The sequence below is a fragment of the Lissotriton helveticus genome, chromosome 7, assembly GCF_964261635.1.
Source record: "Lissotriton helveticus chromosome 7, aLisHel1.1, whole genome shotgun sequence".
NCBI classification, from domain to species: Eukaryota; Metazoa; Chordata; class Amphibia; order Caudata; family Salamandridae; genus Lissotriton; species Lissotriton helveticus.
In genome coordinates this window covers 450,853,542-450,869,201 of record NC_136068.1, presented here as the reverse complement: position 1 = coordinate 450,869,201, position 15,660 = coordinate 450,853,542, and the positions used below count along the sequence as shown (strand labels likewise).

At 44.2% G+C, this 15,660-nt stretch overlaps 1 protein-coding gene across 1 annotated transcript in view; it reads right to left on the bottom strand.

Moving 5' to 3' along the window:
* The window catches only part of TBX6 (T-box transcription factor 6), a 63,056-nt gene that overhangs the window by 13,253 nt on the left and 34,143 nt on the right, over positions 1 to 15,660 (bottom strand). Inside the window, exons 3-6 of the mRNA XM_078650537.1 lie at positions 10,176 to 10,443; positions 9,622 to 9,768; positions 7,406 to 7,476; positions 5,015 to 5,082 (exon numbers count right to left, since the gene is read on the bottom strand). Coding sequence (XP_078506663.1) covers positions 5,015 to 5,082; positions 7,406 to 7,476; positions 9,622 to 9,768; positions 10,176 to 10,443 — 554 coding nt within the window. The remainder of the gene's footprint in view (positions 1 to 5,014; positions 5,083 to 7,405; positions 7,477 to 9,621; positions 9,769 to 10,175; positions 10,444 to 15,660) is intronic.

Sequence of the window (15,660 nt, the reverse complement as noted above, 5' to 3'; positions counted from 1 at the left end):
GCAGATGCTTCAGGAGTTGTCCCACCTCCTGCCAGTGTTGCTATGCGTGCCTGTTGATTAGGGCGTTAGAGTTTGAGATGCGCCATTGAATCGCTGCACTCTGCTCCAATTTCCTCCCCATGAGGCCCATTCTTCCACTCTCCTTGTCTGGAGGTGGTCCGGCATTTGTGGGTACATTGGCCCTTTTCCTAGCTGTTGCTGTTATTATTGAATCAGCTGGCACTGTTCCCTGAATGTATGCAGGGTCCTTTGAGGAGTGTTTGTACTTCTTTTCTGTCCTCGGGGTCACTGATTTACATACAGCTGGCTCACTAAGGGCTTCCCTGCCCTGGTCCAGCACACTAGGGAGCATGGGCAGGAATTGACTCCTTGTTAGTGTAGGTAGCAGAGTTTCTTGCAGAAAACAAGCCTTGGGCTTCTCCAACTTCACTTGATATGTCTCTGCAGCCTTTTACCACCATATTTTAGATCCCTATATCGTCCGGCGGTGAAGGCCTCGAAGGGTATGTGTCTACTCCTTCCGGTATTTCAGCTTCACGGTCATGCCACTCCAAGTCTTGCGCCTCCGAGGACGTCGAGTTGCTGATCCTCCCCGCCTTCGCCCTCAAAGTAATAAAGGGCCTCTTCCTTCTGTTCCTCAACCGGTTCAGGCATTTTCGGTGCCTCAGGGTCCTCGTCGCCCCTTCGGCTGCGGCCACGGGCTTCGGTGGGATGGTGTACTGGCTCATCCTCTCATTGAAGTCCTTTCTGAGTTGCAGGATGCTCGCCATTTCGGCCTTGAGCCTCCTTTTCTTCCTCTCCATCTAGGCTGCTTGTTCAGTGTCGAGAGTTTCAGCGCTTCGCTTCAAGGTCGTCGACGTCAAAGTCGTTGTTGGCCCTTCCTTTCTCGGCGTCGAGGTGTCCTTTTCGAGGGCATCCTTCGACGGCCTTGATTTTTCTTGGGTTTTTCACCGTCTGGGAGTCCTTTTTCGAAGGATCCGTTGTGCTGCTTGTCTTTGGGAGATGTTGCTTTCGTCGAGTGCTTCGATGGCAATGCTCCCTTTGAGGACTTTGCTTCAATCTTACGAGTGTTGTTCGAGTGTCTGGGGGTCGACGACTCTCTTACCTCCTTCGACATTTTCTTATGGACTTCGACGACTGTGCAGTTCTCCGGTACTTCAGCGATGTCGTCCTCTTCTCCACTGGAGAGGCCCAAGAGTCGGACTGAAGGAGGTGGCCCCTGCATGGTGTAGTTTGCCCTTCTCTGCTACTCGCTTACTCTGAGGGTTTTCGGTGTGAATGCCGAGCACACGTTGCAGTCCTCGCTGTTATGGTGGAGCAGCAGGCAGAGGTTGCTGACTGGATGCTGGTCCTTCTGGCCGTATTTGTGGTGGAAATTGTCGCAGAATTTGAATGGTGTTTTGTCCATCTCCGCGCTCAGGTAGCCCCCTGTGTGCGCATTTTCCGTTGAACATTGAGATTTCGGGTGTAATCCTTCTCCTTCGTCGTCCCGGTTACCTGACCTGTAGCCGGGTGTGTTGTAATCTGTGATTTCTTCGATTTTCTGTTATTCTTCGACGATTCTCTCTTCAAATCTCTGAAACTCTTCGGTAACGATCCAGACCCAATGGCGGAAAAAAGAATCTGAAAATGGGGACCAAAGCGCCGACGTCACGAAGGACACCAAATGGTGGTATGTCAACGCCCACCTGAGCCACGAAAAAAAAAGAGGAAAGACTACAATTCCGGACCCAACCACTAAATGGCGGAATAATGCACAGCATAGTGAATCCAGAAAGATTCACGCTGCAAAATTCATTGTTATGTCCAAGCCCTCCTCCCACCTCGCAGACTCCCTTCCAGTCCCCCTGGCAAAAACACTTAATCATACCCTAATCCCCTCTCTGGACTAAGATAATAAACAGCTCCCTGAGGACCGGAGTTATGCCAGATTGCCTCAAACTTGGTCAAGTCACGCCACTGCAAAAAAAACTGGTTGCAGTCCCGAATGACCTCAATAACTTCAGATCTGTTTCTAACCTCCCCTTCCTAGTAACAATTCTCAAGAGATGTGTTCTCTTGCAACTCATCCAACACATTGACGGCAACAACCTCCTGGACCCTCACCAATTGGCCTTCAGAGAACTATGCAGCACAGAAACAGCTATCCTGAATATAATAGATGACTTGCACAAAACCCATGATGGCGATCGATACTGCCTGCTCATGCTCCTAGACCTGTCGCTGGCCTTTGACACGGTTGACTACAAGCTTCTCTTGAACTCCCTTCAAAAAAGGATTGGAGCAGATGGGGTGATCCTACAATGGTCCACATCTTCTCTACTAAACCTCTTACAACAAATAAAAATAAACAATTCTTCTGACACATTTGCTATAACCTGGGGTGTCCCCCAAGGCTTGGTCTGCGCTCCATGTTCAGTATGTACATGGAGCCCCTTACCGTCATACTCAAACAAGCAAACATTCCATTCCACCTCTACACCCATGACACTCAGCTTTACTTAAAATTCCCTAACTAGATGATGTACACCAGCTAAATGCCACCCTCACAGAAGTCCAACACTAGTTATCCAATAACCACCTAAAAATCAACCAAGATAAGACTGAAATCCTTCTCATATCCAAAAACGAACAGATCCCACCCCATTCCGCCCCCAGATACAAGAATGGTTAAATGGCTAAACTCTATTGATGCTCTAAACTGCAATCTAACCTTTGCTGACTCTGTCAAATATCTGGGAATCACACTGGACCCATGAGCGAACATATAAAGAATTCTGGGAAGAGCGCCTTCTACAACCTAAAACTCCTAAACAAAATCAAACCCTTCATCCCTCCAAATGTTCTCAAATCTGCCACACAAGCTCTGGGTCTGTCCAGAATGGACTACAGGAATGCCACCCTCATAGGCACAGTAAAAGCTCACTTAGCCTCTCTGTGCAGAGATCATTAGGCTTCCAAAATTTCCACATTATTTCATATTATGCATTTTTTGATTAGCACATGGCAGCTAATTACTAGGACTCTAATTACTCTCGTGAACAGATCTATATGTCTGTGTGGTAATACATTTTCCTACTTTACTTATAGCATTATGAAGAAAATTAGGGCAGATTATGATTTAGGATGAAAGGGAAAGAATAGCATACCCAGAGGATATGAGAAATAGTACGAGAAGAAAACAGGGCGGAACAAAATATAATGGATGAGGGGAGAGAGAAAACACCGTGAGACAGGGTGTGGACAAAAATCCCAATTCATATGTGGAAATTCTAGGAAACAAATGATCTTTAACTTTTAAGGATATTGAACTGGTTGTTGACAAGTTAGTGAAATGGACACTCAAAACTTTTTATTAATGAGTTCACGTTTCAAAAGGTCCAAATGCCCTTTACAATTCTTGAATAAACAATTCCAATTTAAATTAAACTTCTAAATAGCTTTTAGCAACCAATTTCAACTCTCTTAAATTATCCACAACCTCTGTTAATGTTGCAAAATTTGTTTCTTTGGTAACAATAATATTCTTAACTTTTTATCAATTAACACCCAAAAACTTGTAGGACCTTTAAAAGTTGTAATAATCTGAAGTTACTTAGGGATTATAAAAGTTTGCAAATTAATTGCAAAATTAAAAAATTTCCCAAGATTCAAATAGACTTCCTGGGTAAAGGAAATAATTACCTTTCAGTAAATACAATTATTTCTGTGTGCTTCAATTCAGTCTGAATTGACTGCTTTTACTTTGGAAGGGATATAGCTCACAAAAAAAGCATGCTAAGCATGCTTCAAGCTTGGAAAATCAGTTTCAATAGTCTGATAGCGAAAGTGAAACTTTGTAACTGGATGATATGGTAGGGTTGGATCATTGTGGTGTAATGCTGAAGGTCCTTTGGAAGCTGTTTTGGAACAGTAGTATCAAGGAAGTGTAGAAGCCAAGTAGGTTTTTATCCTTTTAGATCTAGATAGCCTAGAGAGGTCAGTGTTCTGCCATTACAATAAAATGTTGAGAGACCACTGCCGAGATCTATGTGCAACTATCATGACGAAAGATTGAACCCAAACCAATAGAATAAAATGTCCTCCTCTGAGGTCATAAAAGAAATATTACTTAGCTGAGTGATAATAACATCTAATACATAATGCAAATCCATTAAAAAATGGTGAATGTATTCATATAATGATTAAAATATGTTTTCACAGTCAATGTTTGCATCTGTTTCAAAAGAATTTTGAGAAGGTAGTTGTATTTTTTGTGAGACATTGGCCATCCGTTTTTGTTTACTGTAATTTGCATCAACTTTTAGGTGTGCAAGCATTTATTGTCTTTGGGACATGAGAAGAGGATACTGATATTGACATCTTTGCATTCCTGGGCGAGTTTAGATAAAGTAGATTTCAGCTCTTCACTGTCATTTTCTGCTTGAAATCAGACTGGGTTGGAGAAGTTGTGTGAAGTTCACTGATTGAATTAGTTATAAAAAAATACTTATTCCAAATACCTTATTGCACGTTACGACGTGGTAATAGCATACACTTTGCGCAAAAGTTTACTTTTTTTTATATTTGCCCACAGATGTGTGTATTGGACAATGGCTTTGGGCATGGATCGAAGATATAATAAAAGGATCAAGAGAAATGTAGAAGCTATGTACCGACTGGGCATGGCATCTGTCAAAGATTTTTTCCCTTCACTTTTTTCAAGTGTTCGAGCAAATTAACAGCTTTATGGTAGAGGGTATGTTGGTCCCTCACATGTAAAATGTTTCAAATGTATTTGCCATCTTTAATACTGCTGATTAATATTCATTTGGATTTTATTGTAGACAGAGGGGCTAGATTTTCTGTGCATTGCTATACTGATGATTAAGGGTTTCTTTTTTAACAGTTACTTTCAATTGGATGGCTGCGTCCATGTTAAGTATAGGAAGAAAAGCAAAAGCATGTAATTTTTTGCACATTATAGCATTTCCGGAGCTGTATTTAGTTATGGTGAAACATATTCTTCACTGACCACTCTGTAAACTCTCAGTTTCTCTTCTTGGACTCTTCGCCTTTCTCTTCATCCTAGAGTCTCGTTCTCTAAAAACAGAAAAAGATCACAAAAAAACAATTAGCATATATGTGCAATGGAAAGGTGGTATTGAGTCTTATTCAGTAAGTGACTGGGTGAATTTCCCCATTTCCCGTTCAACGCACCAATGATGAGAGGAATCCTAGACTAGGACAGACAATAGATTTTAGAAGGTGCAGTAACACATGTGGCTGTAAATCTAAATTGGCACCAATACACCCATCAGCTGCCATAGCCCTAATAGTCCAGGGTCTGTCCATGCTACAGCATTGAAACTATGATAATGCAGTTGATCGACTATGCTATAAGAATCAGACACAAAGTATAACCTTTAGCTACAATTGTAATGGACTTGTTAGTGATTTTCTATGCATTTGACTCCTGGCACCTATGCCACACTTTCCTTCAGCAGGGCCTCTCTGGAACACTACTGGAGTGATCCATCTCAAAAGTGTAACTTAATCACAGCTGCCACTGTAGTGGGGGAGAGTGGGCTGTTGGACGAACACTTCTAAAGTTACTTTGTTTAGCCAAACGCCATTCTAATAAGAGTGGACGCTCGCCAGCGGAGTTCACATAATTTTGCACCACCGCGCTCTGCTTGGAGTGGCGGAGAGGAGTTTACCGTTGTGCACCACTCACTATAATGCTGCAGTGGGCAGAGCTCCATTTGGGAGAAGTCATGCCTGATGAGAAAGTCAAGGGCCTCGTTCCTCTTCAGTGCCACAACTCTCCAATGGCTGAGGCCTACGTCACACATACCATGTGGTTGCCAATCATAATGTGAGTGACGACAACCCCTCCCAAGCGCTGTAAAGGTAAAACTAGATATGTGTTGGTAACAAAGTAAGTTAATGGAATGGTCACCATTTTGGAAGCTGAATGTAGTAGTCAGTGAGGAATGGCGCCAGACATGGCCAATATCGCCGTGCAGAGGATAAAGGCAAGCACAAGTTTAAAAAGTGTTCAAGAGAGCGAGGAGGTGAGTGCTGAGCCAGCTTGTAACATCTCCTTTGTGTACAGGCATTAGGAATGTATTATTTTCATCAGCACCTGAGAATCAGCCATAAACGATTTTAGGCTAAAGGCCAAGTACAGACTGATGGCTGCATTGTTCCGGGCTGCCGTGAAGAGAACCTTGCCACTGTACCTTGCAACTGTGCGCTACGCTCTGGGCTGATTAACCCCTTCCTACTCCCCCAGCCCACAAGTGTTTTGGCTCTAGAGTAAGTGACTCACTGTGAGCACTTAGCGTGCAAGGCACCCTCTCCTGGTAAATATTTGTCAGGCATGTTTCAGAAATAACAACAGCCCCATACGGTCTCCCATAGCATCTCTCAAGGCTCTATATTGACAACTATGATGTTCAGTGTGTACGTAGAATCCTGCTCCTGAAACATGATATCTCACGTAATCAACACACGCAAGTCACAGAACTCTACCTATGTAGTGCCATTGATCCGTGACATCCTGATCTTAGAGCTTACCTCAACACCCTACAACAAGTCTGACATCTACCTAAAGAATAACCACACCCAAAGTGTATCTGTTGATCAAGGACAGGATACTTAGTAGTGAAATATTGTCTAGCAGTGTTTGGTTTATGTCGACCTGCTGTCATTTCAGTCATGGGTTTGGGCGAATTTCTTTTCTCTGGTACATTTTAGAGACGTGCACCCATTTCTTGGAGCTTTAGGGCTAACCCCAAGAAACGGATGCAAATATTGACATCTTTGTATTTAATGATGAGTTGTATCTTTAAATTACCAACAAACTGTCACAGCTTCATTATGTCTTGAATCAGTGTTTTAAAGACCTCCTCTCTTGCAAACTGCAACAATCGCATGGCTTTTGCACACCATTGTATTTAAATCACCACTTAATCAATCTGATCACCTAGCAGTAAGTTCTTGATACTTGTCCAATGATTGCTGTCATTTACAGAGCTCCTCAGCTGATCACCAATGAACAGAAATATGACCAAATCACACTAATCCTAAAATAACTTAATTTGATCTGTTTATAAGCCCGCATTAAATTTCCCTCCTGCATGATACCCAATGCCACCAATTCCATTTCCTTTGGGTGGATACATCTTACTGATTGAAAGAGCAGAGCTATCGAGCAGGCTAAAACAGTTTACATTCTCAAGCCTCAGAAAGCAGAACCATTCCTCAGGTTATGCAGATCGCCCAAGCTAAGAGGACATCAGTATCCTTCAGGTTACACAGTTGTTTCCGGATAAAGCCTCAGTTGGCAGACCATAATCCTGATTGCACAGGGCTTAACATGTCTGGCTTTAGGGACTTCAGCTGTGGCATAGTTTCTCACCGCTTGTGGTTCATTCCATCTTCGCGGAAGCCTTTGGCGAAGGGGTTTGTGCGGATCTTCAGCTGAGTAATCTGTAGAAAGAATTAAAAATAAAAGAAATCTGAAATTCATGAGCTTGAGCAATGAATGGATGGGTGGAATGTCTACATGGTGCTGGCACAGACTGAAGGAGAAGACTGACCAACGGGGTAAAGAAAGGAGAGGGAGACAGGGGACTAGCAGATGCAAACGAGGACAAAGCAAGGTAGGGCTGCTGATTGACGGGATAGACACCTATCCTGTTGTGGTGTTCTGGTACCAGTCAGGAACAGTATTACGGATGAATCTTGGGGGTGGTGTGTTGAGAAATCTTCTTTGCTCACGGACACTCAATACATTTTTAGAAGTGACAGGTCCCAGGCTAAGACATGGAGGCACACTTGGGGGCTTGTGTTGAACGTTTGGTCAGTTGACAGCTCTTCTTGGTCAATATACAGGGTGTAGCACAAACGACCTGGTGTTTGATTCCATAATCTGCATGGTCACATAGTACTCAGGAGATCTATGTAGAGGATGAGATCAATACTGAAGCAAATGGAACCAACATAGTCCAGGGTTGCCCACTCTGAACATGCATAGTAAGATGATTGGCTGCGATTTCAAGAGGTGCATACTGAATGCTGATTACGCGCTTTGCTGGTGTGATGGTCCTCTCATTGGGTCTTTTTTTGGAAGAGTGCCAAGCCAGGTGCTTATGTTCTAATGCATCCCTCTTTATTTCTGTTTTATTTATTTGTGGCAATGTAGTAGTATATTAAAATAAACAGAATTATAGAGCAACTGGTTTGTAATATATTGCATGAAAAGTAAAGCAGGGCAGTCACAAGGAGTGTGCAGTCAGACTGAGCTCTAATCCCAGTCTCCACCCTTGTTAAGGCCATGTGCTCCAGCTAAATAAATTGTATTTAAATTAGGAAAATGATATCATGATGAGGCAGCATGGTTCCCACCCAATTAATTGGTGCCAAACGCTGGCACTGCATTGGCAGGTAAAAAACGTTCCCAATTTTTTCTCCTGCATAGCATGAGACGCCTCTTATACGAAAACCAGAGTTTTTGACTTGGGCCACACAAAAGCTTCTGGCAGATCTGAAGTAAAGCAATTTGTGGGATTACCCGACAATTATTAGAGGAGTTGGCATTACGGCTAGGGCGGTCGACCTCGAATCTGGAAAACTGAGTTGGAGTCTCGGCATTGACGCTGAACATTCTGTGATTCTGGGCAAATCACTTAATCTACCCGTGCCTAACAAAAATGAATGTGTCCTCATGTAAGGCAACTGGTGCTATGTAAATCACTCTGATACCCGATTCGGGTCAAGTTCGCGCTATATAAAACTCTGTAAAAAATAAAAGTGAAGTGATCAAAGCAGTAAATGAGACAAGACACACTAACAGTACAATTTATAGAGAAATGTATATTCTGTATATTTCCAGGATCTTCTGTACGTGACAAGATATGAGTGAATGGGTTCTGTGCATCAAGCTGCAGGTGCATGAATACCGTGTGAGCATGTTAGCATTTCTAAGCTTTTTTGAGCAACATTGCTGAGACTTTAGGTTGAGAAAATATAATTTGAGAATAGGATTTGAGTCCACGCCCTATTTCATACATTTCTCTAATGCAGGGACTTCATAGCCTTTTAATCCCATTTCTATGAATACCTTTTCCTAGTTATTTTATTTGCTACCGCCGTCCTGCAGTCACTGCTGGCTCTGTTTTTCTTTATCTCCAGAACCTTTCGAGCTTTTGCCCATTTCTGTTATTATTCTGGCTTGCCTTCTTTTGTTCCCTTGCGGTGCACTTCTCTACCAGTGTTACTTCAATCTAGTTTAGAGATTATTTTGCTGGGAACCTTCATCTTCCCGTTCTAATGATTTTAGCATCCATTTTCTGGTACTAGCTTAGTCTATACAGGTGTCTTGTAGTCTCTGTCAAGGATTTGACGATGGATTTAAGGAAAGACAGCTTTTCCTTTTCCCAGAAAATAAAAAGATAAGTGTCCCGGTAAGATCCAGTAACAACAAAAATGAGAACTATATTAACAGGAGGGCTGTGGAAATGAAGGTTGTGAGTTGAGACTTATGGTCAATTGATGGACAGGTGGAGAGTGTTGAACGCAGGTTGAAATCAACAGTTGTAGGCACAGATGAGCCGTACACAAGACATGGCTTACCTCCTCGTTCTGGTAGGCGGTGACGGTGATGAAGGTGGTCTCTGGGAAGCTGAAGGATGAGCAGCCTCCCCAGCGCCGACTGAAGACGTCATTCGCCTGGACGATATGAAAGCGGGGCTGGTACTTGTGCATGGAGTGCAGGATGATCTAGGAGGGGGTGCAATGTATGCGAATAAAAGCATGAAAAAACAATGATAGCATAAAAGGTACACTATCCACTGACCGTAGTCCTGTATGGCCATGGTGGTTGCCTATCACCCTCTTTCAGTATGGTATGGCCCATGTTAGAGATTCCTAACCCACTCCCACCACCTCTGTCCCGCTGTATCCAACTTATTGGAGGCGCAGCCCACTCCCTTGCTGCTACCTGATGCATGTAGGACATGGATCCCCCTCTCTGGTGCACACAAGAAATCAAGCAACCTTCAGCAGTAGAGCATAGGCCATGTTGGTCATAAGGAACCCATGATTACAACTCTGGCGGTGGAATCCCATGCCTAGTCCTATATAGCCAAGGTTTTAGCCGTGTCTTATGACTCCCTGCCCCTTCTTACATGGCCCATCTGGTCCAGTGTGTTATTTGTCAGCTTGATCTTGTGGAAGGAGATGGACTGCTTCATCCATTGCTCGCCGCTGGCCGGGGATTCCGGGTGAATGTAGACTCGGTTGGGCAGCTGCGGCTCGGCTTTGCCACTCGCTTCCCAGCGCTTCTCCTGCCACTTGTACCGTGTGTTGTCCACCGCCACGATATCCAGCAGCATCATATAGCGGGCATGAGGATCCAGTCCAGACACACGAACTTTACACTGTGGAAACATCCGTCTGCGGAGAAGAGACAAAATCAAAGGTGAGTTTTACAGCAGCAAATTACTCCGCAGAGAACTACTAACTACCACGAAAGGTGTCAAGAAATCCATTGTACTCACTGGGAATCTTTTTTGCATTTCCAGTAGCCATGATTTAGCCATTTTTAGTAGGAATCTGATGTCGAGCTTCTGGAGGAACCGTGTCACTCATGGTGCCGACATACATTTTTGACAAGTTAACGCTTCCAGAAGCAAACATGAGACTGTCCAGGGCATGAATTATGGGGCATGGGGATTAGATGTGGAATAGATTGAATCTATCAGCCACACAGGATTATTTCCCTGGAGGAGGCTTCTTCCTTACTGGCTGGAGACGCCCTAGGCCTGGGGAGAGAATACCTGCAGCAACAGGACAAATGTTTCAATGTGACAATTGGGGGTGGGGTCGCACACTACTCACACACCAGCTGGATCGCCCCTAAGGACTGTGATAAGTGTAATGTGGCCGGCTGCCCTCTGCTGATGTGCAGGAATGTTTTTTTCCACTACACCTCTAGACTGGTGGTCCAGCTGCAAATCGTAAATCAAGCCTATACTCTGGTGGTTGAGTTAGACACATTAATTGTTTTTAACGTTATTGGTTTACAATAGAAAAGCATAAAATACAAAGCTAGCAGGGGGATTCCCTGGCAATAGCTCCCATTACCCAGTGTAGCATAGACATTCCTGTAAACGACCAAATTGGGGGCCGATGATTACTAAAACGATGATGATGTTAGGTATAGAAAACCTGCCTATGACTTCTAAGCAGGCAGGGACAACAACTTATACATTCGAATTATATCAACATGTTCTCAAGTACAGCTATTGTTTGGAATTTACTAATTTAAATCCCAATGGAACATATGTGCTTCTAGGGCAATAGTCTTTTCTGACATGAGTCCCTATCATTCTTTCACTCCCCTCCTCCAGCAGGTTTCTTCATTTTTAGGTTTCGGCCTAGAGAGTGCATGCACTGGCCTTGCAAGATGTTGTTTACATACAGTGGGCTTACAACCCTCCGCTTCAGCGTTGCTCTCATTTCCTTTGTCCCTGTTTGTCAAGGCATGTGGTGTCATGTCCTCTTATCGTGTTTGACCCTCCCCTGGAGCATGGATTATGGCCCTTCCCTGCACATGGACTAGGTACTTGTGTCCATCCACAGCTCCTGCTTTTGGAGCTACGTTTTTCTTTGTGTTAAAGCACTCCATGTGAGTGCTTGTGTTTTCAGTCCATCTCCTTTATCCCCCTCCATGTAGCTTAAATTACATTCCACTCATCGTCCTTCCATGTTACTTCTTTTCCCTCCCATCACCTACCCTTTACTCTGCGCCACTGCACTCTACTCTACGCCACAGCACTCTACCGTGCGCCACTGCACTCTACGCCACACCACTCTACTCTACGCCACTGCACTTTACTCCACTACACTGTTCACCACTCTACGCCACTACACTTTATACCACTCTACTCTACTCTGCACTACTCTATGCTCCTGCAGTCCATGCCATTGCACTCTGTGCCACTATACTCTTCTCTGCACCACTCTACTTTACGCCACTGCACTCTACTTTGCACCACTCTGCTGTACACCTCGCACTCTATACCACTAAAACACAATTCTGCACCACTCCACTTTAGGCCACTGCACTCAACACCATTGCACTCTATGCCGGTCAACTCGGCACCACTCCACACCACTACACTTTATGCCACTGCACTTTATGTCCCTGCACTCTGACACTCTACTCAACTGCACTCTAGGCCACTCTGCTCAGCATGACTCTATGTTACGCCCTGCACTATACGCCACCCTACTCTGCACCATTACATGCTACTGCACTTTACGCCACTGCACTTTATGTCTCAGCACTCTACGACACTCTACTCTGCATTACTCTACTCCACTGCACTTTACACCATTTCACTTTATGCCACACCTCTCTATTCTAGACCACTGCACACCACTGCACTCTACTCTGCACCCCTACACTCAGCAACCCTCTATGCCACTGCACACCACTGCACTCTACTCTAACACTCTATACAACTGCACACTATGCAACTCTACTCTATGCCACTGCACTGTATGTCATGGCACGCTTGCCACTGCACTGTATGTCATGGCACGCTATGCCAGTGAACTCAGTGCTACTGCACTGTGCACTACTCTGCTCTGCACCACTGCACTATACGCCACCCTACTCTAGTCTGTGCCATTGCACTCTATGCCACTCTACTGTACTCTGCAAAACTCTACTCTGTGCCACTCTACTCTACACCACCCTACTCTGTCACTGCATTCTACGATATTCTTCACCACTCAATCTTCTTCACTGCACTCTACACCACTCACACCATTGTACTCTAATCTACACCACTACACTCTACGCTGCTGTACTATACTCTACTGTGCACCACTCTACTCTATGCCACTGCACTCTATGCCACTGCAATATACACCAGTTTACTCCATACCACTCCACTCTATTTCTCTCTACTGTACTGCACACCACTTTACTCCACTGCACTCTACCCCAGTGCGCTACATGCTACTCTATTCTGAACCACTCTGTTACGCCACTGCACTCTGTCACTGCACACTACTCTGCACCAATCTATTTGAAGCCTCTGCACTGTACACCACCCTACTCTGCACCATTACATGCCACTGCACTTTATGCCTTTGCACTCTACAACACTCTACTCTGCATCCTGCTGCTCTACTCTACTCCACTGCACTTTACATCACACCTCGCAACTCTAGGCCACTGCACTACAAAATTCTACTCTGCACCACTGCACTCTACACCACTTTACTCAGCAACACTCTATACCACTGCACTTCACTGCACTCTACTTTGCAATACTTTACACCACTGCACTCTATGTCCTGCTACCCTACTCAATGCCATTGCTCTCTATGCTACTGAACTTGGTGCTACTGCACTCTACATTACTCTGCTCAGCACCACTGCACTCCACGCTACTCTACTCTATGCCACTGCACTCTTCTCTGCACGACTGCACTTTGTGCAACTCTACTCTATGCCACTGCACTCTATGCCACTGAACTCAGTGCTACTGCACTCTACACCACTCTGCTCAGCACCACTGCACTCTACGCCACTCTACTCTGGTCAGCAAAACTCTACTCTATGCTACTCTACACTACACCACCCTACTCTTTCCCACTGCACTTTATGCTACTCTAAACCACTCAAGTCTTCGCCACTTCACTCTACACCACTGCACCCTATGCCATTGCACTTTAATCGACACCACTGCCCTCTACACCACTCTATGCCATTGCTGTCTATGCTACTGAACTTGGTGCTACTAACGCATCTAATCAGTGAGTCGGATTCCTTTCTGTCCGACCCATTTTGATGAAAAGGAATCTGATTGTCCTCCAGCAGGGCCCCCATGTGTGCACGTCCTCCGGTTGGTGGCCGAGGGGACCCCTCTGGTGCCCCCCTGTTGATTTCTGCACCCCGTGGCAGGCACCTCTTTGTGTTTCAATGACAGCGTGCATTCTGTTCGGAATGCATGCTCCCATTGTAAATAATAGGAGTGCAACCGAACACTGTTCGATTGCATCATAATTGTCGGTCGGAAGAACCGACAGGAGGTTGGGTGGTCCCACGACCGAAACGATCCGCCTGACATCGTAATTAGGCCCTATGTCTTCTTACAAACTGCTGCTTATTCCTTTTTCATGTGATTTCTTTCCTTTACTGCAAAGTGAGAGATTTTTTTTAACTGCACTATGTGACAATATCTCTGGGGTAGGGGACGGTGAAAAGAAAGGCTGCAGGATGTCATTTTTTTCTAACACAACAGTGAAATACCTGTAAGTGAATTGTACAATATTTCAAAATATGTCAGTTAACACTGCACAAAATGAAGGACGTTTTTAATTCTGAGGCGTGGTGGAAACTAAGATTTTAATATGACCAAAAAAAATCAAAACACTCAATGAAACCTGTGTTGTACATATTATCATACAAGAGCTACATAGTTTTATTAGAAAAATTGTATGTCTGCAAATGTAGTGCCCATTTCAAAGGTAAATGTGCTACTAGGCCATGCTTTTGTAATATATTTGCGAGTGTACTCAGAAAATTATTCAAGACCATTGTGGAAAATAGTCAACTCTCAAGTCGCACTGAGCTTAGCTGTTATCAGCAGAACAACATGCACTTTCCAGTTTATCAGCTTCTTTTTCAATGCATTCAGGAGCCTTCATTTTAACATCCTTTCTGGGGTATGTTTGGGAATAGCAGAGTTCTGTGAAATTGGTATTGGAGAGCTCTCCTCACTCTCACAGCTGTTATTATTCTTTCCTTGTCTCTCACACCAATGCCCATGGAGATTATAATCGGACCACTGCCCTCTCCCTCTCATTCGGAGCCCCTAATTGTGTGAATTCAAGTATATTTGCTGACTTCTTGGGTATCTTCCTTCACTTTTAATTACCAAGGCCTGTGTTAACTAGTGTGCATGAAGAATATAGCGTCCTCACCATCTGCTCCTGTAGGCAGCCCCAGAACTTGAAATTGTTTCTGTCTCACCACCTTTCCAGCTCCTCTATCCTATCATTTTGGAGCATTAGCAACACACTGTTAATGGTTGTTATTAGGCAGACAGGTTAACCAAAGTATTAATCTAAGGTGATATGAGTTAAGCATAGACAGTTATCGGGAAGTCTGATGTTTGTCGTTTCTTTATTTCTACAAAAAAAGACAACACATGTTTAGTCTAGTGGGCTTCTTCAAGCCTTCTTGGCATCTGTGGTCATATTAAAAGATTGCTCTATGTAGTCTAGTGTCAAAGAAGAGAAAGATCTTATGCAGTCCCATGTCACCCAAGTACAGGTGCAGTGTGAGAAGTAGTTATGTTGAATCTAGGTCTATATATTTTTTTTTTTTACAGAGTTTTATACTGCGCAAACCTGACCCGGTATCGGGTATCAGAGCGCTTTAAATAGCACCAGTTGCGTTACATGAGTACACATTCATTTTTGATAGGCACGGGAAGATTAAGTGATTTGCCCAGAATCACAGAATTGTCAGCGTCATTGCGGGGACTCAAACCCAGTTCCCCAGATTTGAGGTTGACCGCCCTAGCCGTTAGGCAAACTCCTCTCCCCATAGAAGAGGTTTATTTTGGTTCTCAGTTCAGTGTGCCAGAA